The 24,543-nt window shown below is 42.0% G+C and overlaps 2 protein-coding genes across 3 annotated transcripts in view; both read right to left on the bottom strand.

Annotated features, from left to right (window-relative positions):
• LOC115144776 (protein inscuteable homolog) overlaps positions 1 to 6,434 on the bottom strand; it is a 99,080-nt gene extending 92,646 nt beyond the window's left edge. Inside the window, exon 1 of the mRNA XM_065002983.1 lies at positions 6,067 to 6,434. The gene's annotated coding sequence lies outside the window, so the exon portion shown is untranslated. The remainder of the gene's footprint in view (positions 1 to 6,066) is intronic.
• A 9,839-nt stretch (positions 6,435 to 16,273) lies between these two features.
• Positions 16,274 to 21,951, bottom strand: LOC115144748 (calcitonin-1-like). 2 transcript variants are annotated; one of them, XM_029685791.2, is made up of 5 exons: positions 21,844 to 21,951; positions 20,802 to 20,893; positions 19,600 to 19,734; positions 17,617 to 17,796; positions 16,274 to 16,863 (listed from the first exon to the last, which is right to left on the bottom strand). In XM_029685791.2, exons 2-4 carry the CDS (start codon positions 20,885 to 20,887, stop codon positions 17,637 to 17,639), a joined length of 381 nt encoding a protein of 126 aa, XP_029541651.1. In that variant the 5' UTR covers positions 20,888 to 20,893; positions 21,844 to 21,951; the 3' UTR covers positions 16,274 to 16,863; positions 17,617 to 17,636. The 2 variants fall into 2 exon arrangements, with proteins under 2 accessions (XP_029541651.1, XP_029541652.1); XM_029685792.2 differs by lacking the exons at positions 16,274 to 16,863; positions 17,617 to 17,796 and adding an exon at positions 17,806 to 18,816.
• Positions 21,952 to 24,543: the final 2,592 nt, after the last annotated feature.

The raw sequence follows: 24,543 nt of genomic DNA, 5'->3' as shown, positions 1-24,543 counted from the left end.
GTGCCCTATTCCATTTTATAGTTCACTACTTTTGAATAAAGCCCCATGAGCCCTGGTCTAAAGTAGTACAATACTGTATATGGGGCGCCCTGGTCTAAAGTAGTACACTATATGGGGGGGCTGGTCTAAAGTCGTACGCTATATGGGGGGCTGGTCTAAAGTAGTACACTATATGGAGGGGGGCTGGTCTAAAGTAGTACGCTATATGGGGGGCTGGTCTAAAGTAGTACACTATATGGGGGCTGGTCTAAAGTACTACACTATATGGGAGGGGGTCTAAAGTAGTACACTATATGTGGGGCCTGGTCTAAAGTAGTAGACTACATGGGGGGCCTGGACTAAAGTAGTTCCTACATGGGGGCCTGGACTAAAGTAGTTCCTATATGGGGGCCTGGACTGAAGTAGTTCCTATATGGGGGCCTGGACTAAAGTAGTAAACTATATTGGGGGTGGGCCTGGACTAAAGTAGTTCCTATATGGGGGCCTGGACTAAAGTAGTTCCTATATGGGGGCCTGGACTAAAGTAGTTCCTATATGGGGGACTAAAGTAGTACACTATATTGGGGTGGGCCTGGACTAAAGTAGTTCCTATATGGGGGTGGGCCTGGACTAAAGTAGTACACTATATGGGGGGGGACTAAAGTAGTACACTATATGGGGGTGGGCCTGGACTAAAGTAGTACACTATATGGGGGACTAAAGTAGTACACTATATGGGGGGGACTAAAGTAGTACACTATATGGGGGGTGGGCCTGGACTAAAGTAGTACACTATATGGGGGTGGGCCTGGACTAAAGTAGTACACTATATGGGGGTGGGCCTGGACTAAAGTAGTACACTATATGGGGGTGGGCCTGGACTAAAGTAGTACACTATAAGGGGGGGCCTGGTCTAAAGTAGTACACTATATGGGAGGGGGGTCTAAAGTAGTACACTATGTGGGGGCAGGGTCCTGGTCTAAAGTAGTACACTATGTGGGGGCAGGGTCCTGGTCTAAAGTAGTACACTATATTGGGGCAGGGTCCTGGTCAAAGTAGTACACTATTTGGGGGCAGGGACCTGGTCTAAAGTAGTACACTATGTGGGGGCAGGGTCCTGGTCTAAAGTAGTACACTATATGGGGGCAGGGTCCTGTTCTAAAGTGTGTGCGAGGAGACATAAAAGACTGTATAAACACCAGCATATCAGCTCCAAGTGATTTTATTTTTGGAAGTCTGTTCCAAAGTATCACCACGCATAATAGAGAGACAGATAAGTGCCATAATAAAAGAAACACGAAAATAGGGTCGAAATAGGGCGTCGGGGCACCACGAGCCAGAACAGCTTCAATGCACCTTGGCATAGATTCTACAAGTGTCTACAACTGTATCGGAGAGATTCAAAACCATTTTGTGTTTTGTTGACGGTGGAAAACATTGTCTCAGGTGCCGTTCCAGAATCTCCCATAAGTGTTCAATTGGGTTGAGCTCTGGTGATTGAGAAGCCATGGCATATGGTTTACATTATTTTCATGCTCATCAAACCATTCAGTGACCACTCATGCCCTGTCATCCTATGGGTGCATAGCCATTGTAGCCAAAATAATGGCCTGCATAGCATTTTTATACATGACCCTAAGCATGATGGGATGTTAATTGCTTAATTAACTCAGGAACCACACCTGTGTGGAAGCACCTGCTTTCAATATACTTTGTATCCCTCATTTACACAAGTGGTTCCATTATTTTGGCAGTTACCTGTATATTTTTGATCATATACAAATGTATGCTTGAAAGGTTTTATGTTCTGGGCCCCTGACCAACTGCTCACGAAAAAATGGTCCCCGCGGATGAATCTAGTTGATGATCCCTGATATAGGGTGCAATTTGTTATGCAGTTAAGAGTTCCCTCAGGAACCCAACCACTGCATCAACACTGACTGTAAAGGAGGAGGAGATAGATATTACCCTCATTTGTACTGCGCACACAATGGATTTCTATGTTCACCCCCTAGCAGAACTCCCTTACTCAATCTCCCAGTAGTTTAACACTAAAGACCTGCCAGCCCGTACACCTCTTCCAGCTTTCCAATTAGAATTTAGGGAGAGAGAAGGGAGTATAGAGAGAGGCAGTGGAGGTAGACTGTGAAAGAGGGAAGCAAATGAGGTAGAGACAGAAGGTTAAGGCTCATCTCATGTCATGCTAACCCACTTGTTTATTATTAGTGACAGAGACAGACATTATTGAGGGCGGTACATTAAACTCACCAGGTTAAAAGGTCAACAGCTGGAAGTCGGCACAGATGATCCATTATATTGATCAGATACTACTGATTGATCAAGTGACTGCTGTAACAATTCAAAATAAATGTCTTAAAAAATGGAAGAAAGTGGGAGGAGGTAAGATCAGGTGTGACCATTCTAGGCAATGAGAGGGCAGATGAATGTGTGAACAACAGGCACAACTCCCATATAAAGTTTTTTTTGTCAAAATTGCTGGGATTCAACGTGTCCAATTTATATCACTACAGTTATAACAGACTAAGCATTACAAAACTTATATTTGATCAAATAAGCCATTACATTTTTTAAAACCAAATTCAAAGCTCTCTCGTTGACCTCCATAAAAAAAACGTCCTCTCTGGGGGTTGGCCGGCATCAGCTACTGATGGTGTTTGGTGTCAAGCTAATTTTAGAAATGCCTGGAATATTTCTAATATTGTCATGGAATGGGCCTGGCCATCATCTCTGCTTTCAATTGCCCCACAGAGAAGTTTGATGAAAGTGAACAGAAAACAATGTTTTGTTTTTGTGCCTGGAGTTTCACGTAGGGGCGACCCTGACAAAGTATTGTCATGACTAAAGTTACTAAAGACAGCATGACTGTGCCAACCACTTCAGTTTTAGCTGACTTCTGAAGCATTTGTAATTCATCAGGGATTGCACAAATTTACTTTTTGGCAGTGGACATTTCCATAAAAACAACTTGAGAAAATAAAAGAGGACTTGCCTTGAAGTTTCATAGTGTATTCTGCCTTTGGGCTTGGGTTGAGGGAGAAATCTGTGAGACCTCATTTATAGTCTATAAAAGCCATAGGGGTGCTAGTAGCTTCATCAAGCAGACAACGTATTCACAAAGCGTCTCAAAGTAGGAGTGCTGATCTAGGATCAGGTCCCTTCCTGCCCATGTAATCTTGTTTATTATGATCTAAAAGGCTAAACTGATACTACATCCAGCACTGTTACTCAGACACTTTGTGAATGCAGGCCGTGGACTTCCATTGAGAAAAACACAGTATAACCTTGGTTTGGAAATGTGAGGAGGAGAGCAGGCCGACATCGTGTGAGCGATGGATTAAACCAAGGGACTCCAGAGGGTAGGGGACGAAACACGAACTGACCTCGCCTTGACACACGCTTTGGCCACACAGATGCAGACAGAAGAGGATAAACACACAATAACAATGGAGTAAGCCACTGGTGGAACAGCACATGGCAAAATGCTAACTGTAGGCCAATATGTTATCATTCAAATTCATGGTGATGGGTTAAGAAAACAACAGTAGTTAATCATAACAGGTTAACTCTAAGCCTAGTGTTGGACCAAAAAAAACATTTTAATGGAGAATATGTGTCTTGGGAAGCCAGCCTTAAATGGTTCAGTATATTTAGTTATATTCTACAAGGATATTTTTTATATGTTATGTCTCTGTGCAGGTCCATTCTCCATGTATTTCCTGGAGGACCCTCTGCTCGCTTAGCTACATCAAGCACAGTGCCAAGCTAGACATTGCAATCAAACACATATACTGTATGCATCAGCTGAAGCATAACAGGTTCCAACTACAGGGCATTCAGAGCCCTTGTCAGACCCCTAGACTTTTTACACATTTTGTTAAGTTACAGCTTTATTCTAAAATTGATTAAATAGTTATATATATATATATATATATATATATATATATATATATATATATATATATATATATATATATATATATATATATATATCCCACATTTATACTTATGTAAATGTGATATTTCAGTTTTTTAAATTTAATTTGCACACAAAAAATCTAAATCTAATTGCTTTGTCATTATGGGGTATTGTGTGTAGATTGATGAGAGGAAAATGTATTTAATACATTTTAGAATACGGCTGTAACATAACATGGAAAAATTAAAGGAGTCTGAATACTTTTCAAATGCACGGTATAGCAGTGGTCAATGGACTGAGCCACACCCACCATGCTATCTATACCCATGATCAGACAGAGGTCACGACAACACATTACCCCATCATGGCCCTCTTATGATGATGGGTGGTGACTATGGGTGGAGGGTTGTGAAGGAGAGAGGAGGTTTTTAAAGTGGAATCCACCAATTACCATGCTTGTAGAGAGAAGCTAATTAAACAGTATGGGAGTACAGTCAGGGGCCAGAGCACAGGAGGTTGGTGACACCTTAATTGGGGAGGACGGGCACATGGTAATGGCTGGAGCGGAATATGTGGAATGCCATCAACAACATCAAACATGTGGTTTCCATGGTTTCCATGTGTTTGAGCCATTCCATTCGCTCTGTTCCAGCCAATATTATGAGATGTCCTCCCCTCAGCAGCCGCCACTGGGCCAGAGCTAGGGGCCACACCTACATGTGTGTTTCATGTTAGTTAGTCAGGCAGGCCACTCCCCTCCCAGCTGTTCAACAGGCCAGAGAAGAATGAGAGTGAGGAGCTCTGCTAATGTGGCCTCAGGCAAGCAGCCAGTCATATACACATAACATACGACCATGAACATGTGCATGCACAAGCGCATGCACACAGACACAGAGACACACACACAGAGACACACACACAGACACACACAGAGAGACCAATCAATCATTGTTGCCTACTTTAAAAAAATGTATTTAACCTTTATTTAACTAGGCAAGTCAGTTAAGAACAAATTCTTATTTACTATGACGGCCTACCCCGGCCAATAATCAACTATAATCATTGTCATCTTACACAGCACCCACCCACACCCAACACTCAGATTTACAGACTCCAACGAGCCGTGGCCTTAGGGGTTTGCAGCCCATGCCTAACTCTAAATAAAACCCCACACAATACATATTTTCGGTGGGACACAAAGAGGAAATCGGATCCACTGAGTGGTCTGGTCTGGCACATATTGGTCAATGACAAAAAATGTGGGGTTAAAAACATCCCAATTTGGGTAAATATTGAACATAAATTGGGCTATTTTGATCAAGCCAGTTGGGTCACTCAGTTGGGTTGTTGGGTTATTGATGCTGGGTTATTGAGCTATGAGCCACTGGATCAGATCAAAAGACTGGAGGCGTGGCTTAGTAAGGGAGTGGCTTTAAGATAGCTCTTTTTGGCCACCCGTGAGAGTAAATGTCATTCCGGTTCATATGTTTTGTTGTATTGTTATATTTAAGTTGAGCACTGAAACATTTGTGAGGTGTACCCAAGTATGTCCCAATGTTGGGAAAGTTACCACTTTGTTATAATACTTAAATAATGTTTAATTAATTTTGTGTTAGGTCATGTATTGTGCAAAAATATTTAAGGAAAGTGAAATATGCAGTGTACGAACTTAAAAGGATGAACAGGAATGCAATTTACACGTGGCCAAAAATAACTACCTGAAAGCCACACACCCACTATAAGCCACACCCCCTGTCTTCAAAGAAAACAACCCAACTAAGTGACGCAACTGGTTGGGTCAAAATAACTCAACATGTGTTCTGTCCACATTTACCCAATGCTGGGTTGTTTTTAATCCACAATTTTTTAGAGTGCAGAGGCTCTGTATCAACCGACACAGTAACAGCAGTAACAGTTAGAAACAGTCTCAAAGATGCCATGAGCTCCACTTTCTACTGATGAGCTTACTGGTGTGTGTATGAGGCGAATGATTCTAAGACTTAAGTAATAGACAACTCTCAATTTTATCCCATCATTAAGTTACATTGAAGTTAGTCTCTTAAAGAAGTACAGACAACCTCACAAGACCCCCATTCCATCTTATGTGATCTCCCAGTCAGCAAATAGGAGGGAGTGTTTGCCAGACTTACCCCAGCCTCAGATCAGCATCTTAAATGTTAAGTGTCCCCTGGAGTTTTCATTGTCGAGGCACAAGCCTCTGTCCCTGCCCTGCAACCTCCTCTCTCCTCGCAGCCCGCAGAGGAACTGGGAGCTCAACTGCCTCAGTCTTTGGTCAGGATTCGTGACCCTAAGATTTTTCTTGGGGAGAAAAAAGCCCACATCCCTCTGTCAGTCAAGCGGCTGAGCATAGTTTTAGCTGGGCGGCCGTCCAAACAGACATGAAAACTATTTTATTTCGGTGTGCCATATGAGCCGTAACGCTCTATTTTGGAGAGACTCTGTGGTCGAGCATGTAATTGCCGAGTTCAACAGTTATGGCGAAAATCTAATTGTCAAATTGGTGGAGAAACTGCCAAGGGAAAAAGGTAAAGGACTTTTAAAGTCCCACAAAAAAAGGCATACTACATAAATAAATGAGGAACTAGGATCCAGATGTGGGAAAAGAAGGAGGGGGAGAAGAAAAGAGCTAGACGGCAGAACTTGCTATCGCAGCAGAATGAAATCACATTTCTGCCACGGCAAAATGGTGTTTACCTTCCTCTGATAAGTCACAGGAGAAAAAGGGGTTTTAGGAAGGTAAGAGGAGGTCGGCTGTGAGTGTGTTGTTTCTGGACTTTTACCATGAGCCTTTCAGTGTGTCTGGTTGCATGTCTGCTTGGAAATGACTACCTGCTAGAAAAATTGGGAGCTTTAAAAAAGAAGGAGGGGAATCAAAATATAAACGGGAGTTCTGGTGGTTCGTGTTACGAGGGAACCGATGGAGGCTTTGGTCAGTCTGCATTTCCTCTAATGTTAATGCTAGGACCAGTGTTTTTCCCGCTCTGGTCACAAGGTCCAGAAAAAACTTCTAGCCATGGTTATTATATGTTTGCGTGAATGATTGGTCTTTTATATTTGGAAGGTATGCACGAGCGCACGCATACAAACATACATACAAACACACATACACAAACACAAGTTATCTATTTTATGGCATGCATGAGAGTAGGATTAATACGTATTGAGTTTCAGATGACAGCAAACATGCTAATTTCCCCTTAAATTTGACCTTATTTCCTGACATAACCAACAGGAAAGTGTTTTGTAGTCGCTATATGTGGCAGAGAGAGTCACATTGCAAGGTGGGAAGATAATCCTCACTTATACTGGCTGTTTAACTGACTGATGTCATCGTTTTTTAAACAAGAGTTGGGTTGTGGTGGTGTTTCTGGGAACTGGAGCGAGGGTAAATCCTTCTATCTGGAAATTGGAGTTTGCTGCTAGATCTTACGAACCATCTAATTTCCAACTGAAATGACCCAAGGAAATGCAGATGTTCAATATTAGGTCCGTTTTTTCTCATTGGCGAAGAGGATCGATTACCGAGAAAGATGCACAACTCTCCCCCAATACAGCCCTCAACTTCAGTTATCAAAATATGGAATATTTTTGTCATTTCTATGCTGATTTCAGCACGTCCAGACGACCCCGGAGCTGCTTCCAGCCCAGACAGAGAGACTGAGAAAGCACGAGGACAGCAGAAAGGTTGTAAAATAAAAATAAAAGACAGATGAGGCCTCTCTACTGCCGGAGGGGAATGGAGTACAGATCCACAGTTCTGTCTAGTCTCTATCCTGATAAAAAGCATAGAGGAACTTAAAAACACAAAGGCACATATTGATAATAAAGCCTCTCAGGGTTGGAGTTCTGATCTAGGATCAGTTTAGCCTTTTATATTATAATGAATGGACTGGGGGTGGACCTGATCCTAGATCAGCACTCCTACTCTGTAGATGCATTATGAATACGGGCCCAAGGGCACATATTGTTTGTAGCGTCGATCGCACACAATCAGTGACATTAGACTTCTAAAACATATGTAGTCTTCACTGCCAAAGAACCTTTGCCTGGAACCTAAGTGCCTTCAGAAAGTATTCATACCCGTTGACTTATTCCACATTTTGTTATTACAGCCTGAATTCAAAATGGATTAAATTGAAAACAATTCTCACCCATCTACATACAATACCCCACAATGACAAAGGGAAAAGTGTTTAGAAGGTGTTTAGAAATGTTCGCACATTAATTGAAAATGAAATACAGAAATATCTCATTTACACAAGTATTCACACCCCTGAGTCAATACTTTTTAATGAAGGAGGTGATTGTGGACTTCAGGAAACAGCAGAGAGAGCACGCCCCTATCTACATCGACGGGACCGCAGTGGAAAAGGTGAGAAGCTTCAAATTCCTTAGCATACATATCACCAGCAATCTGAAATGATCCAACCACACAGACAATGTGGTGAAGAAGGCTCAACAGCGTCTGTTCAACCTCAGGAGGGTGAAGAAATTCGTCTTGGCACCTAAAACCCTCACAAACCTTTACAAATGTCCAATTGAGAGCATCCTGTCGGGCTGTATCACCACCTGGTATGGCAACTGCTCCGCCCACAACCGCAAAGCTCTCCAGAGGGAGGTGCGGTCTGCACAATGCATGGGGGCAAACTACCTGCCCTCCAGGACACCTACAGCACCCGATGTCACAGAAAGGCCAAAAAGATAATTAAGGACAACAACCACCCGAGCCACTGCCTGTTCACCCCGGTACTAGGTCAGTACAGTTGTATCAAAGCTAGACTGAAAAACAGCTTCTATCTCAAGGCTATCAGACTGTTAAACAGCCATCACTAAAACAGAGAGGCTGCTGCCTACAGACTTGAAATCATTGGCCACTTTAATAAATGGATCACTAGTCACTTTAATAATGCCACTTTAATAATGTTTACATATCTTGCATTACTCACCTCATGTATATACAACATTTTATACCATCTATTGCATCTTGCCTATGCCGCTCTTTCATTGCTCATCCATATATTTATATGTATATATTCTTATTCCATTCCTTTACTTAGATTTGTGTGTATTAGGTAGTTGTGGAATTGTTAGATTACATGTTTGATATTGCTGCACTGTCGGAACTAGAAGCACAAGCAGTTCGCTACACTCCCAATAACATATGCTTACCATGTGTATGTGACCAATCAAATTTGATTTGATTTCCCTACACCCGCAATAATATCTGCTAAATATGTGTATGTGACCAATAACATTTGATTTGATTTGATTTGTAGAAACACCTTTGGCATCAGTTACAGCTTTGAGTGGTTTTGGGTATGTCTGTATCAGCCCTGGATATGTGGACTTGGGGAACTAGAGTTGCAAAGAAAAAGGTCCATCTAAGTCTGGCCAATAAAAATAATGGTTAAAATGGGCAAAAGAACACAGACAATGGACAGAGATATGGCTTTTTCTTTGCAACTCTGCCTAGAAGGCCAGGATCCCAGAGTCACGTCTTCACTGTTGACATTGAGACTGGTGTTTCGCGGTTACTATTTAATGAAGCTGCCAGTTTAGAACTTGTGAGGCGTCTGTTTCTCAAACTAGACACTCTAATGTACTTGTCCCCTTGCTCAGTTGTGCACCGGGACCTCCAGTTTGCACTGTTTTGTGAAGGGAGTAGTGTACAGGCGCTTCAGTTTCTCGCATGGAATAGCCTTCATTTCTCAGAACAAGAACAGACTAATGCGTTTCAGAAGAAAGCTCTTTGTTTCTGGCCATTTTGAGCCAGTAATCGAACCCACAAATGCTGATGCTCCAGATACTCAACTAGTCTAAAGAAGCCCAGTTTTATTGCTTCTTTAATCAGGACAACAGTTTTCAGCTGTGCTAAAAGGGTTTTCTAATGATCAATTAGCCTTTTAAAATGATTAACTTGGATTAGCTAACACCACGTGCCATTGGAACACAGGAATAACGTTTGCTGATAATGGGCCTCTGTACGTCTATGTATATTCCATAAAAAAATCTGCCGTTTCCAGCTACAATAGTTACAACATTAACAATGCCTACACTGTATTTCTGATCAATTTGATGTTATTTTAATGGACCAAAAATATGCTTTTCTTTCAAAAACAAGGACATTTCTCAGTGATTCCAAACTTTTGAATGGTAGTGTATATATACTTCTTTTTTAAAATATATTTTTCTTCATTATTTCCCCCTAACCCTACCACCCCTAACCCTACCACCCCTCTCCTAATTGGAGTAAACTAATGGACAACAACATACATACTATATACATTTTACGAACACAGTATATTTTACTTTAGTTATCTTGTTTGCTCCCCTCAAACTCTCCCATCTACAGTGGAAAGTACTTAGACCCCTTTCCTTTTTCCACATTTTGTTACGTTCGTGTCTTATTCTAAAATTGGGATAAGGGGAAAAAGCAGGGGAAAATTAGGGGAAAAAGCAATTTAATCAATCTACACACAATACCCCATAAGGACGAAGTGGAAACAGGTATTTAGAAAATGTTGCTTATTTATAAAAAATAAAATAAAAAACTGAAATACCTTATTTACATAAGTGCTCAGACCCTTTGCTATGAGAGTCAATTGAGCTCAGGTTCATCCTGTTTCCATTGATCATTTTTTAGTTGTTTCTACAACTTGATTGGAGTCCACTTATGGTAAATCCAATTGATTGTACATGATTTGAAAAGGCATACACCTGTCTATATAAGGTTCCACAAGTGACAGTGCATGTCTAAGGGGGAAAAAACAGGCAATGAGGTCGAAGGAATTGTCCGTAGGCCAGATCTGGTGAAGGGTACCAACCAATTTCTGCAGCATTGAAGGTCAGTTTTAAAATGGAAGATGTTTGGAACCACTAAGACCCTTCCTATAGCTGGACGCATGGCCAAACTGAGCAATCGGGGTAGAAGGGACTTGGTCAGGGAGATGACCAAGAACCCAATGGTCACTCTGGCAAAGCTCCAGAGTACCTCTGTGGAGATGGGAGAACCTTCCAGAAGGACAACCATCTCTGCAGCACTCCACCAATCAGGCCTTTATGTTAGAGTGGCCAGACAGAAGCCACTCTTCAGTAAAAGACAAATGACAGCCCGCTTAGAGTTTGCCAAAAAGCACCTAAAGGACTCTCAGACCATGAGAAACAAGATTCTCTGATCTGATGAAACCAAGATTGAACTCTTTGACCTGAATGCCAAGCATCGCGTCTGGAGGAAACCTGGCTCCATCCATATGGCAAAGCATGGTGGTGGCAGTATCATGCAGTGGGGATGTTTTTCAGGGCCTGGGAGACTAGTCAGGATTGAGGGAAAGATGAACGGAGCACAGTACAGAGTGATCCTTGATGAAAACCTGCTCCAGAGCGCTAAGGACCTCAGACTGGGGCGAAGGTTCACCTTCTAACCGGACAACTACCCTAAGCACACAGCCAAGACAACGCAGGAGTGGCTTCGGGATATGTCTCTGAATGTCCTTGAGTGGCCCAGCTAGAGCCCGGACTTGAACCCAATCTAACATCTCTGGAGAGACCTGAAAATAGCTCTGCAATGATCCTCCCCATCCAACCCAACAGAGCTTGAGATGATCTGTGGAGAAGAATGGGAGAAAATCCACAAATACAGGTGTGCTAAGATTGTAGCGTCATACCCAAGAAGACTTGAGGTTGTAATTGCTGCCAAAGGTGCTTCAACAAAGTTCTGAGTAAAGGGTCTGAATACTTATGTAAATGTGATATTCCAGTTTTTTATTTGTAATAAATTAGCAAAACTGTCTAAAAATCTGTTTTTGCTTTGTCATTATGGGATATCGTGTGTAGATTGATTAGGGGGAAAAAACAATTGAATCAATTTTAGAATAATGCTGTAACGTAACAAAATGTGGAAAAAGTCAAGGGGTCTGAATACTTTCCGAATAAGACCCTCAATATTTATTGAAAAGGAGCATCAAGATCACTGTGCACTTTCCCCAGCCTGTGAAGTTCATCATAACGTATTTCATCTGTAGCCAAATAAACTGCATGGTTTCCCGAGTCGTAGTCGTAGTGGGAGGACCACACACCATATAATCGAGTGAATCCAATTTGACATAGATATGCTTATTCTCGCAATATTTTCACATAAAGGCGTTTCCACCACCATTTCTCGCATGATTAAGTTTAGCGACACAAAAGGACCCTACCATGTCAAATGATCTGTCAGCATTTATAAAATGGTATCGAAACTACCTGTTTCCATCACGACTGTCGTAGTTGTATTTTATTTATAGGAATATAGTAATTGATTTTCCACAATAATGAGGTGGGTGTATGCAAAAATAGATATCATAAAATGGAAATGAAATATAATCCCAACAAGCCTTCATTGACTTGGAGAAACAACTGGTCACACATTTGTTGGTTGGAGAAGGCTTGTGCCTCTCAAGCTAAAACAATCTTATCATAATATTTACACTTTAATTATCTGATTGAGATGATGAATGACAAAGCTTTCAAAGCCTGAGCAAGAACAAGTGAACACTTGCTAGGTTTGGCTGTTATATTGAGAAATTCATTCATATTGTCTATTTCTATTTCATTGTTTAATGTTATTCAAACTCATATATTTTTAAAGTTATTATCCCTTTTTTCTTCCCAATTGTTAGTAGTTTCAGTCTTGTCTCATCGCTGCAACTCCCGTACGGACTCAGGAGAGACGAAGGTCGAGAGCCATGCGTCCTCCAAAACACAACCCAACCAAGCCGCACTGCTTCTTGACACAATGCACATCCAACCCGGAAGCCAGCCGCACCAATGTGTCAGAGGAAACACCATACACCTGGCGACCTGGTCAGTGTTTCTTGCGCACAGCCCGCCACAGGAGTCGCTAATGCACGATGAGACAAGGATATCCCTGCGGGCCAAACTCTCCATAACGACGCTGGGCCAATTGTGCGCCGCCCCATGGGCCTCCCAGTTGCGGTCGGCTGCGACAGAGCCTGGGCTCAAATCCAGAATCTCTGGTGGCACAGCTAGCACTGCGATGCAATGCCTTAGACCACTGCGCCACCCGGGAGGCCCTATTCGAACTCATATTAATGTGTTTGTTTTCTTCAACATAGTTACTAACATGCAGGTAACTGGCCAAAATAATGGAACCACTTGAGTAAATGAGGGATACAAAGTATATTGAAAGCAGGTTCTTTCACACAAGTGTGGTTACTGAGTTAATTAAGCAATTCATGTTCAATATACTTTGTCATGTACAAAAATCCTGGGCAGGCCATTATTTTGGCTACCATGGCTATGCCCAGATATGATGTAAATGCCCCCATCCACAAGGCAAGTGTGGTCACTAAATGGTTTGATGAGCTTGAAAACTATACGCTGTGGTAGTCCACACTATACGCTGTGGTAGTCCTCGCTTCATACTCGTCGCCAAACCCACTGGCTCCATGTCATCTACAAGACCCTGCTAGGTAAAGTCCCCCCTTATCTCAGCTCGCTGGTCACCATAGCATCTCCCACCTGTAGCACACGCTCCAGCAGGTATATCTCTCTAGTCACCCCCAAAACCAATTCTTTCTTTGGCCGCCTCTCCTTCCAGTTCTCTGCTGCCAATGACTGGAACGAACTACAAAAATCTCTTAAATTGGAAACACTTATCTCCCTCACTAGCTTTAAGCACCAACTGTCAGAGCATCTTACAGATTACTGCACCTGTACATAGCCCACCTATAATTTAGCCCAAACAACTACCTCTTTCCTAACTGTATTTAATTTATTTATTTATTTTGCTCCTTTGCACCCCATTATTTTTATTTCTACTTTGCACATTTCTTCCATTGCAATACTACCATTCCAGTGTTTTACTTGCTATATTGTATTTACTTTGCCACCATGGCCTTTTTTGCCTTTACCTCCCTTCTCACCTAATTTGCTCACATTGTATATAGACTTGTTTTTTTTTACTGTATTATTGACTGTATGTTTGTTTTACTCCATGTGTAACTCTGTGTCGTTGTATGTGTCGAACTGCTTTGCTTTATCTTGGCCAGGTCGCAATTGTAAATGAGAACTTGTTCTCAACTTGCTTACCTGGTTAAATAAAGGTGAAATAAATAAAATAAAAATAAAACTATACGCTGTGGTAGAGTTCACCTCGATTAAACACTTATGGGAGATTCTGGAGCGTGCCATCAACAAAACACCAACTGATGTATTGTCTCATGGAAGAATGACATTTCATTCCTCCATTAGAGTTCCTGACACTTGTAGAATCTATGCCAAGGATCATTGAAGCTGTTCTGGCTCGTTGTGGCCCAACACCCTATTAACACACTTTATGTTGGTGTTTCCTTTATTTTGGTAGGCCAGTGACTGGGACAAAGTATGCCTGACTTCTCTCCTCCTAAGAGAATTCATGTTGAGCTGGAATAGGATAGTTTGGGGACAATAGGACAATATTTGTTTCCATTTTTGTGATTTACTATGAAAGGTTTGTCTTTTGTATGGAAATGGATGTCAAAATCTGACCTTTTTGTGTCACCAAACCAGATGAATAAGTTGTGTGTGTTTAGAACAGTGTGAAAGGCGTGGAGTGCACTAAACTCCAAGGCAATTTTTACTCAAATGCTTCTCGTAAGTTCAACTCAAAGTCAATGAAAAGTCAATATTACTTCAAATATTTATGTGGTACTGACTCAAAACTAAACGAGAAGTCACATCACCTCAATTTTTTTAAAGTCATAATAACAAATGAACTTTTTACCGAGCATGCTCCACTGCAGGTTGATTTTTTTTGAGGATTGCTTTTAATATCTGTGTTTTTGCATGTATATTATTATATATATATACTATTATATTATTATATATATTTCCCAAGTTCTCTCACGTCACCCCGCTCCTCCGCTCTCTCCACTGGCTTCCAGTTGAAGCTCGCATCCGCTACAAGACCATGGTGCTTGCCTACGGAGCTGTGAGGGGAACGGCACCTCAGTACCTCCAGGCTCTGATCAGGCCCTACACCCAAACAAGGGCACTGCGTTCATCCACCTCTGGCCTGCTCGCCTCCCTACCACTGAGGAAGTACAGTTCCCGCGCAGCCCAGTCAAAACTGTTCGCTGCTCTGGCCCCCCAATGGTGGAACAAACTCCCTCACGACGCCAGGACAGCGGAGTCAATCACCACCTTCCGGAGACACCTGAAACCCCACCTCTTTCAGGAATACCTAGGATAGGATAAAGTAATCCTTCTCACCCCCCCTTAAAAGATTTAGATGCACTATTGTAAAGTGGCTGTTCCACTGGATGTCTTAAGGTGAACGCACCAATTTGTAAGTCGCTCTGGATAAGAACGTCTGCTAAATGACTTAAATGTAAATGTAAATATTAAGTCTCTGATTAATCTTATGCTACAAAAATATGAATAACATACATTTTTCAAACTAATCCAATCATTTAGTTCAATTATTTTGCGCCCATTATTGAAATGGTTTAAGTATTCTCCTCACACTGTTCCTAAGCCCGATACTCATTATCTATTCAGGTTGATGGTAAATAAATATTCCAGCCATTGGATAGCTTAACTTTGGTTGGATTTCAATTGGAATTGCACAGCACTTCACAAGTCAGTATAATGTGACTTGCAAGTAGGGTTGCAAAATTCTGGTTGGTTTTCCAGATAGCCTGGATGGAAGGTTCCAGGAATTCCTCCAACCAGGAATGTTAAGAAATCTGGGAATTTTGTGACCCTACTTATAGGCCTGATGTGGTCTGATGTGTTTCAGGTTGCTTTATATTGGTAAAGGTAGGCTTCAAAATAAGGCATTGCCATTAAGACTATAATTAGGCCACATGACAAAGTAATTCAACAACTATGTCTCAGTCACTAACAAATACGGTCATGGATGGTAACTCTACAATTCACTCAAAGGCAAGCAAGGTATACTGGGAAATTATATTGGACGCGTGGCTTAGTGAGGGCATTATTAAAAAAAGGCAAGCTCATGCAATTCAAATCTGGATCCCTACAGGGTCACAGTGACTCCACTGGTTTGAGTATTGACTACAAAATCACTTTTAGTAACAGTACCCGGATTTCTTCAAAAGTTTTGAGTAATGACAGCACATTGGGGTTTACAGTGAAGTTAGAACAGATTTCTTTGCTGCAGAATTCATGTTTCCGTGTTAGACAAAAGGGTTCCAGAGTTAGAGAAATCTGCATGGTCTGGAACTGAAGCCACTCATCCCATGTAAAGGTCATATAATATCAACACAACAGTTTTGAACTTTTGAAGAACAACACAAGTACCCCAAACCCAAATGTATCTAAAATACATTTTAATCTTGCTGAAATTCACAATTGTTACAATATTAATCTCTTGAATATTTTTCATCTTCATTCTCTTCTTTGTAATCTTCTTATAATCTTGAAACATACTGGACAATCATGTCATGTAAAGTGTTTTTACATCAAGGCACAAGACAGCAGTTGTGAGGGAGCCAAGGGAAAGCTGATCTTTAATGTCTATCCCTGCGGGTCACAGTTGCCATGGGGACAGGGGGTATATGAGTGACAGGGCAAATGGGTCACATGGTACAAATGTGCTCTAAGACAATAGATAATAAATCATAAATAAGCCCTCATGCTTTCTCCATTCATTTCAAATTAATTTAATGTATAAAAAAAAGGAATCGGATTCAGCTGTCAATGTACATAACATAGGTTGCTGTCATTTTTTTCATTTTTCCCCCCTCTAGTTTGCAAAAAGCAAAATGAAAGGTTCATAACATTATGGGAATGAGAGGAGTCCTGAAGGGGTTTCTTTGTGTAGACTGTGGGGGAGTGGATAATAAAGCCAGTGTTTTTTCTGTTTGTTTTGTTGTTTTCTCCCAGATATGTTCTGATGTCATCGCGTTAAGGAGGGTCAACATCTGAAAGAGAAGAGAGAGAGGAAGGGAGAGAACATACAAGTCAACAACTTTAGTGCCCAGCATCTTCTGTCAGCCACAAAACTTAAGTCCTCTGAGCAAACAAGAAGACCAAGCAATTATTTTTCATCAACACAGGAAATCAATCTATATGTAAAATCTTCATTTAAAAGATATATATATATATATATTTTCTAATGCTCCCTCTCATTGAAGCCACAAAGTTCAAGGCCGACCACAGTATTGCAGGCATTGTTTGCAGAAAATAGGGTCCCCCATTCTAGTGAAGAGGAAAATGGCAATCTTTGTAGTCAATCCTTGAGTAAATAAATACACATTTTGTAGACAATCATGGAACTAATAATTGCTTCTATTATACTAGATGTATGTCCTTGGACATACAGAAGAAGCTATAAGGATAATGTTCTATAGTAGCTAATGGCAGACTGCAGTACCCCGGTCGGCCTTGAACTTGAGACACTCAATGAGAGGAGGCAACACTGAACTAGCCTGCAACATCACTTCCTGGAGTAGCTCAAACTGCACATCTCTACATAAATCAACCACACGAGACACCATCCTAACTGGCTTTCTTGTCTTCAAATGTCTGTTGAGTCTTCACACGTGATCGATGGTTTTGTTCATTCAGATATACAGTCATTGGTCATTGGTCAGGCATTTCACTAAACGCTAGAGAATAGAAATAAAGCCAAAAGAACATAGACGGAAAGGACAGCGAGGAGGAGGAATATTCACCCTGAAGGTTGTTGGAATGTTCACATCTGTGTGTTTCTCCTCCGCCGGCCAAACGCCTTAGCGCCTACGTTAGTGGGGACAAAGTTACTGTTGCCCATGCCCCCCGACCGGCTCAGAAAATCTGCTAGGCGGTGAGTCACGCAGGTGGCTGTGTTACAGGCTCGCTTCTGTGTTGTAATGCTGCTTCAGGAATGGAGACAGGGTTAATGGTGGGCCCTGCTCCGCACCTCGTACACATACAATACACGTGTTCACACTCATGACAGACACTCACAAACATACACATATTCAAGCACACACAGATGGCCTACACAAGTGCACTATTACACACACACACACATAAGTAGACAGAGGATTAATAGTCTCTGGAAATGTTCGATCATTAGAATTTTTCAGTTGGTCATAATTCTTACCTTGAGACTTGGTGAGGGTTTTAGAGACAGTTCAAGGATATTGGAACTGCTATTATAACTAGGATTTATTCTATACTGCAATTCAAAAAATATTGAATGCAGTTGTTGGAAGAGTCAAAGTTCCAAAAAATAAATAAGTACTAACATTACATTTCTTAAGAATAAAAGGTAAAAGTCTTCCTGGTATAAAAATAGGTTTATTGAAGAAGAAACATGTTACCGCATAAAGAAACCATGTATTATGGTTGAATATTACGTACGTTATCTCTCATGAATTTGGAGATTTGAGGAATTTGTAACGCAATCAAATTATATGAATATACACTCATAAAAAAAAACTCTATACATCTCGAGTCATTCTTTTGAATAATTGTTATATAAATAAAGTTCTCATTTCGATTGTCTAAACAGATACAACGTCCATCTCTGCCGAAAGGGGGAAGGAATTATCAAAAGAAGAAGGGAAAAAAATCACGGGGGCGTTGCGATGGGAAATCCGTTCTAATGTCAAGCAGGCAAAATCCACATGCACGGAGATTGAAAACCAGGAGGACAATTCAAATGAAAAGTGAAAAAGAGTGGGAACAGGAGGAAGGGTTAGATGCTGTCACGTGTCTCCCCGTAGCTTGCATAGCGTTCGCTCTCGGGCGCGCTGCGTTTCTTGCCAGGCGTGCCCGCGCCCACGTCTGTGCGGGGGAACGTTTGTAATTTGTGTAGGTCCTGGGACAGTTTGCCCAGCATGCAGGTGCTGAGGTTGGAGCAGCGCTTGGTTAGGGGTCTTTCAATGCTGTCAGAGGGGAGAGACAAACATGCAGAAAACAGGCTCATAGTAGCGGGACCCATGCAGGTTTCTCTCACACACACACACACACACACACACACACACACACACACACACACACACACACACACACACACACACACACACACACACACACACACACACACACTTTCTCTCTCTCTCATGTTAGTACTGTGTCATCCCCCTTTAATTCATGCATGTCTCATACACAATGCATTGTCAGACGTGCTGTCATAGGCAAGAAATTAACATTTCCAAAATATCATGCTTCAACCCCCATGCTCCAACTTCATTGTATCTTCACACCCACCCTCATATCACCCCAAACAGAACAGAACGGGTAGCTTCCTGTTGTCATGCAACTCTTTCCATCTCCACTAATTGAGACCATGCACTTATCCATCCAGTTGGGCATAATATAATATCTGCAGCAGGCAAACACACTGTTAACATTCATCCATTCAAATAACTGAATGTCAAACTTATCCATGTGGGAGGGTTACGACAGAGAATCAGTTGGGAGGGATTAGGATCTGGACCTCTGTCCTTGAGATGGAGTTAGTAACCATTCCTCTGAGCACATACCTCCAAATGGATTCAATCAAACGGCAGGTGGCTAGAAGACGTCTCTCCACACAGGTAATATAAAAGTAGCTCTGACCATCAATTCTGAGCATCACGTTTAATTCATCATCAGTCCATTAATTGGTAGCTAAGAGGCAAACTCAGGCTGTTAGAAATGCAGGAAGAAAAAGCAGTGGTCTGTACCTATTGCCTTCAGTCACTTGCTGCTCCAGCTCTTCAGTTGTCATCTGCACAAACTCCTTGACTATGGCGTTGAGTAACCTCCGTGCCTCGTAGTCCGTGAGCGTGACTTGGTCTGTCATGGACTCTATGCCTGTTCTAGATGAGGAAGAAATGGGATGGGTGATGCACAGGGATCAGTGTAAAAACTCAACTAGAGTTTTCACCTGGAGGAGAAAAGATCCTCAGAGCATCACCGAGTCTGAAGATATGGGACTGGAATGGACCCCAGCCAACATGGAAAATAGTCATCTGCTAAGAGTAGTCCATCTAAAAGGGCTGACGTGTGACCTAGTTCAGATTTATAACGGGGAGTGGCTTGGATGTTTTTACGGGTCTCATTCATCTCTCCTAAATTAAATCACTCTTGTTGTGTGGTGTTTTTTCTTTCTGCAAATGTAATTACAGTCCCCTTTACACTTTAAGGGATAGTTCAGCCAAATTACAAAATTACACATTTGTTTCCTTACCCTTTAAGCAGGTATTACGGCAATCCATGCTTTCGTTTAGTTTCCCTGGCACGGTTTCCACATGCTAACATTTTAGCATTTGTGACACAAATCCCAATCAAGTCATGGTACTGATATTAGCATTTGTGACACAAATCCCAATCAAGTCATGGTACTGATATTAGCATTTTTGACACAAATCCCAATCAAGTCATGGTACTGATATTAGCATTTTTGACACAAATCCCAATCAAGTCATGGTACTGATATTAGCATTTTTGACACAAATCCCAATCAAGTCATGGTACTGATATTAGCATTTTTCATGTATCATGATCAGATCATCCAAAAGTATTTCAAATTGATTGTGAAGCTCAACAATGTTAGCATGTGGAAACAGTGCCAGGGAAACGTAACCTAAGCATCGATTGCTGTCCCTTTAACTGGAGTGCACTTCTGGGATATTGGATAAGGAACATATTCACTTTTATGTGTTTCTTACAGTTTCTAAATCAACAATTTACAGACCAAAACATGTGTACTATGTAACTTTTATCACAGAAAAAGTATTTCCCCAAAAAATGAAACTCTAATTTTCATTCTTAAATAATACAGTTATATATGGCAGCACGTCCTATCCATCTGTTCATGTCAGATTACACAAGTGTGTGTGTGCTCGTGTCATTTTTTACATTTCTGTATGTCCGTCGGGCTCACCTGGTGGGGGCTGCTTGTGAGCTGTACATCTGGCAAATGACCAAGGCATAGGCAACAAGGAAAGCAGAGATCTTCAACATAACCATGGTCCCCTACAGCAAAGAGACAGTCCCATCAGTGATGCAATTACATTAACATTTACATGTGACAATGAGAGAAGCAGGTCGCTAACACAAAAACATTCAGCATACCTTTACCAGAATGAGATTAAGCATTGTACGGCTAATGTAACACAATAAAACTGTTGGTTAAAGGATTCCTTCGTTAAGTTTGAAATGAGCTGCTAGAAGATGTATTGACAGCAGACTCAGCTTTACCGCACTAGCTCAGTTCAGTAGCACTGATCTCTCAAGCTGCATATCCATCCATCCTTCTGTCTCCCCATGACACCTTCCATGCAAACAGCTTCTACTCTTCTCCATGGAGAAAACTATTCCTCCAGTCTCATAATATTTGGTACAGCACAGCACAGGACAGGAAGGGTAGTTCTCTGAGTAGGAGCCCTTGGCGTGTCCAGGAATGACGGGGGTCCAAGCCTGTCGGTTGGTGCTAACTGAGGGGACGTAGCGTTAGCTAGCCGCTGTGAGGAGGGGATAGTGGTTCCAGCCAGCGTGCCAACTCCCAGGGTAGGACCAGTACATTAGTGTAATGAGCTGCCACCACTTTCTCACACACAAGCACTCCATCTCTCTCCCTCTCTCCATTCTACTCACTGTTTCTTTATCTCCATCTCTTACTCTTTGGTCTCTCACTCACCCTTGCTCAGTTTTCTTTCTCTCTCTCTCTCTCTCTCTCTCTCTCTCTCTCATCTTTCTTTCCATCTTTTCTGTTCTGCCTCCACCACAGAGCTGAAGGAGAGTTGTGACCCCTACGGCCACACTTCAATCCCATTACCGTCACCATCACACTGCGCCAAAATGCAGGTCCACACTCTCCATATCCAACCGAGTTACAGAGTCCTCAGACACAACCCCATTAAGTCAACCTACCATCCAAATACACAGTCTCCACCATGTGGATCTGGTTCAAGTTCTCCACTTACCTTTTGTGTTAATAACCAGGCCCCAAAAAATATATAGCTTTGTAGGAAACGCCTAAGTTGACTTCTCTCACTTTGAAGACCAACTCTTGGATCTGTAGCACGCAGTACCAATGCACAAGCCTATATATCCACTGCTTGCATTTGTGCATTGACTGTGTAGGTGTTTAATTATCTCGCGTCGGCCAATCCCGTCACTAAGATGCTCCTGCGAGCCAATCGGATGACACCCCTTACTTTTGGCACACTAATAAGGGATATGGCTTTGCAATGACGTCATTCTTTAGTCACTAAGTGCTCCATTCACAAAATCCACCAGTCATTTGGACAATTTGATATCCAAATTTCCATTGAGGTCATTAATTAACCAGGAGCAAATCTAATGAATGGCCACGACAACCATCCCTCGCAATAAATATTTCAAAGGCTTCCAAAAATGTTACACGCATGCTATTTTTCAAATGACAAATTGATAAGCCACAGCAAAGTACTAGTAGGCAGGGCCATCTGCTGGGAATGAAGGTATACTGCAGTCCCATCCACTCCTAGGTTGGTGCTACTCAACCAAGAGACATAGGGATCAAGTACCCCAGTCAATTCCACTGTCATGCTGAAACTCAAATACGGCCGATTGTTCTACTCAAAAAGGTTTACAATTATCTGAGCAGTTAAATAAAAGAGCATGTATTACCATCATCAATACAATCACTGCAACAACTTCAACTCGTAAGAATATGATTTTTTACATGTCCTTATTTTATACAATTAATCATGGTTTTGAACTCCTCTAATGTAATCTGAGTTAATGAGTATGACTGTGTCTCAATGATCACAGATAACACAGGGTTTATAAAGGGTTCATCATTACGTTATTCATCTACAAGTTACCTAGTCCACATACCAAAAGACAACATTGGTATGAATTATGATAACATGACTAATGCGTTATAATGATTATCCCTGCCCCAGTCCATGTCCTTCTTCAATGGATAAATTAAGTGGACTTCAACAGGGAATCATTGCAGAATCCCTGATGACAAAGACAGTTGTTTTTCAAAAGCAATTACAGAACTGTTTGTCAGGTGACATCATCTAATTTCCCTTCCTTTTCATTAGCGGGCAAAGTGTGTGAAAGTGTGTGTGTGTGTGTGTGTGTGTGTGTGTGTGTGTGTGTGTGTGTGTGTGTGTGTGTGTGTGTGTGTGTGTGTGTGTGTGTGTGTGTGTGTGTGTGTGTGTGTGTGTGTGTGTGTGTGTGTGTGTGTGTGTGTGTGTGTGTGTGTGCATAGGGACAGTGCAAAGATTGAAATAAAAGGTCAATAAAGTAACAAGATGGATTCAGATAGAGAAGCAGAGTGGGGGGCCTTTCCCTGCATGCGTCACAGAGGTACCCCATTAGACAGGATGAGCCTTTTAGTGTTATTGAACAGTGAGCGGCGCCGAAGTCCCAGGTGCTAAATCACAGCCCCACACTACGTGGCCAGAAGTATGTGGACACCCCTTCAAATGAGTGATTTGTCTATTTCAGCCACACCCGTTGCTGACAGGTGTATAAAGTCGAGCACACCGCCATGCAATCTCCATAGACAAACATTGGCAGCAGAATGGCCCATACTGAAGAGCTCAGTGACTTTCAACGTGGCACCGTCATAGGATGCCACCTTTCCAACAAGTCAGTTTGTAAAATGTCTGCCCTGCTAGAGCTGCCCCGGACAACTGTAGGTGCTGTCATTGTGACGTGGAAACGTTTAGGAGAAACAACGGCTCAGCCGCGAAGTGGTATTCCACACAAGCTCTTGGAACAGGACCACCGAGTGCTGAAGCACGTAGCGTGTAACAATCAACCGTCCTCGGTTGCAACACTCACTACAGAGTTCCAAATTCAGCACAAGAACTGTTCATCGGGAGCTTCATGAAATGGGTTTCCATGGCCGAGCAGCCGCAAGATCACCATGCGCAATGCCAAGTATCGACTGGAGTGGTGTAAAGCTCGCCACCATTGGACTCTGGAGCAGTGGAAACGCATTCTCTGAAGTGATGAATCCCGCTTCACCATCTTGCAGACTAATCTATGTTTGGCGGATGCCAGGAGAACGCCACCTGCCCAAATGCATAGTGCCAACTGTAAAGTTTGGTGGAGGAGGAATAATGGTCTGGGGCTGTTTTTCATGGTTCGGGCTACAACCCTTAGCTCTACAGCATACAATGACATTCTAGATGATTCTGTTCTTCCAACTTTGTGGCAATCATTTGGGGAAGGTCCTTTCCTGTTTCAGCATGACAATGACCCCATGCACAAAGTGAGGTCAATACAGAAATTATTTGTTGAGATCGGTGTGGGAGAATTTGACTGGCCTGCACAAAGCCCTGACCTCAACCCCATCAAACAACTTTTGCGATGAATTGAAAACTCAGAGTGTGAGCCAGGCCTAATCGACCAACATCAGTGCCCGACCTCACAAATGCTCTTGTGGATGAATGGAAGAAACTGCCAGCAGCAATGTTTCAACATCTAGTGGAAAGTCTTCACAGAAGACTGGAGGCTGTTATAGCAGCAAAGGGGAGACCAACTCCATATTAATGCCCATGATTTTGGAATGAGATGTTCGAAGAGCATGTGTCCACATACTTTTGGCCATGTAGTGTATATGAGTGTCTAGGTAACATTGGGCAAATAAACTGTAGTTACATTTGTCCAACTTCTTG

This window comes from Oncorhynchus nerka, linkage group LG17, assembly GCF_034236695.1.
Source record: "Oncorhynchus nerka isolate Pitt River linkage group LG17, Oner_Uvic_2.0, whole genome shotgun sequence".
Classification (NCBI taxonomy): Eukaryota; Metazoa; Chordata; class Actinopteri; order Salmoniformes; family Salmonidae; genus Oncorhynchus; species Oncorhynchus nerka.
This window is presented reverse-complemented; position numbering and strand designations above follow the sequence as displayed.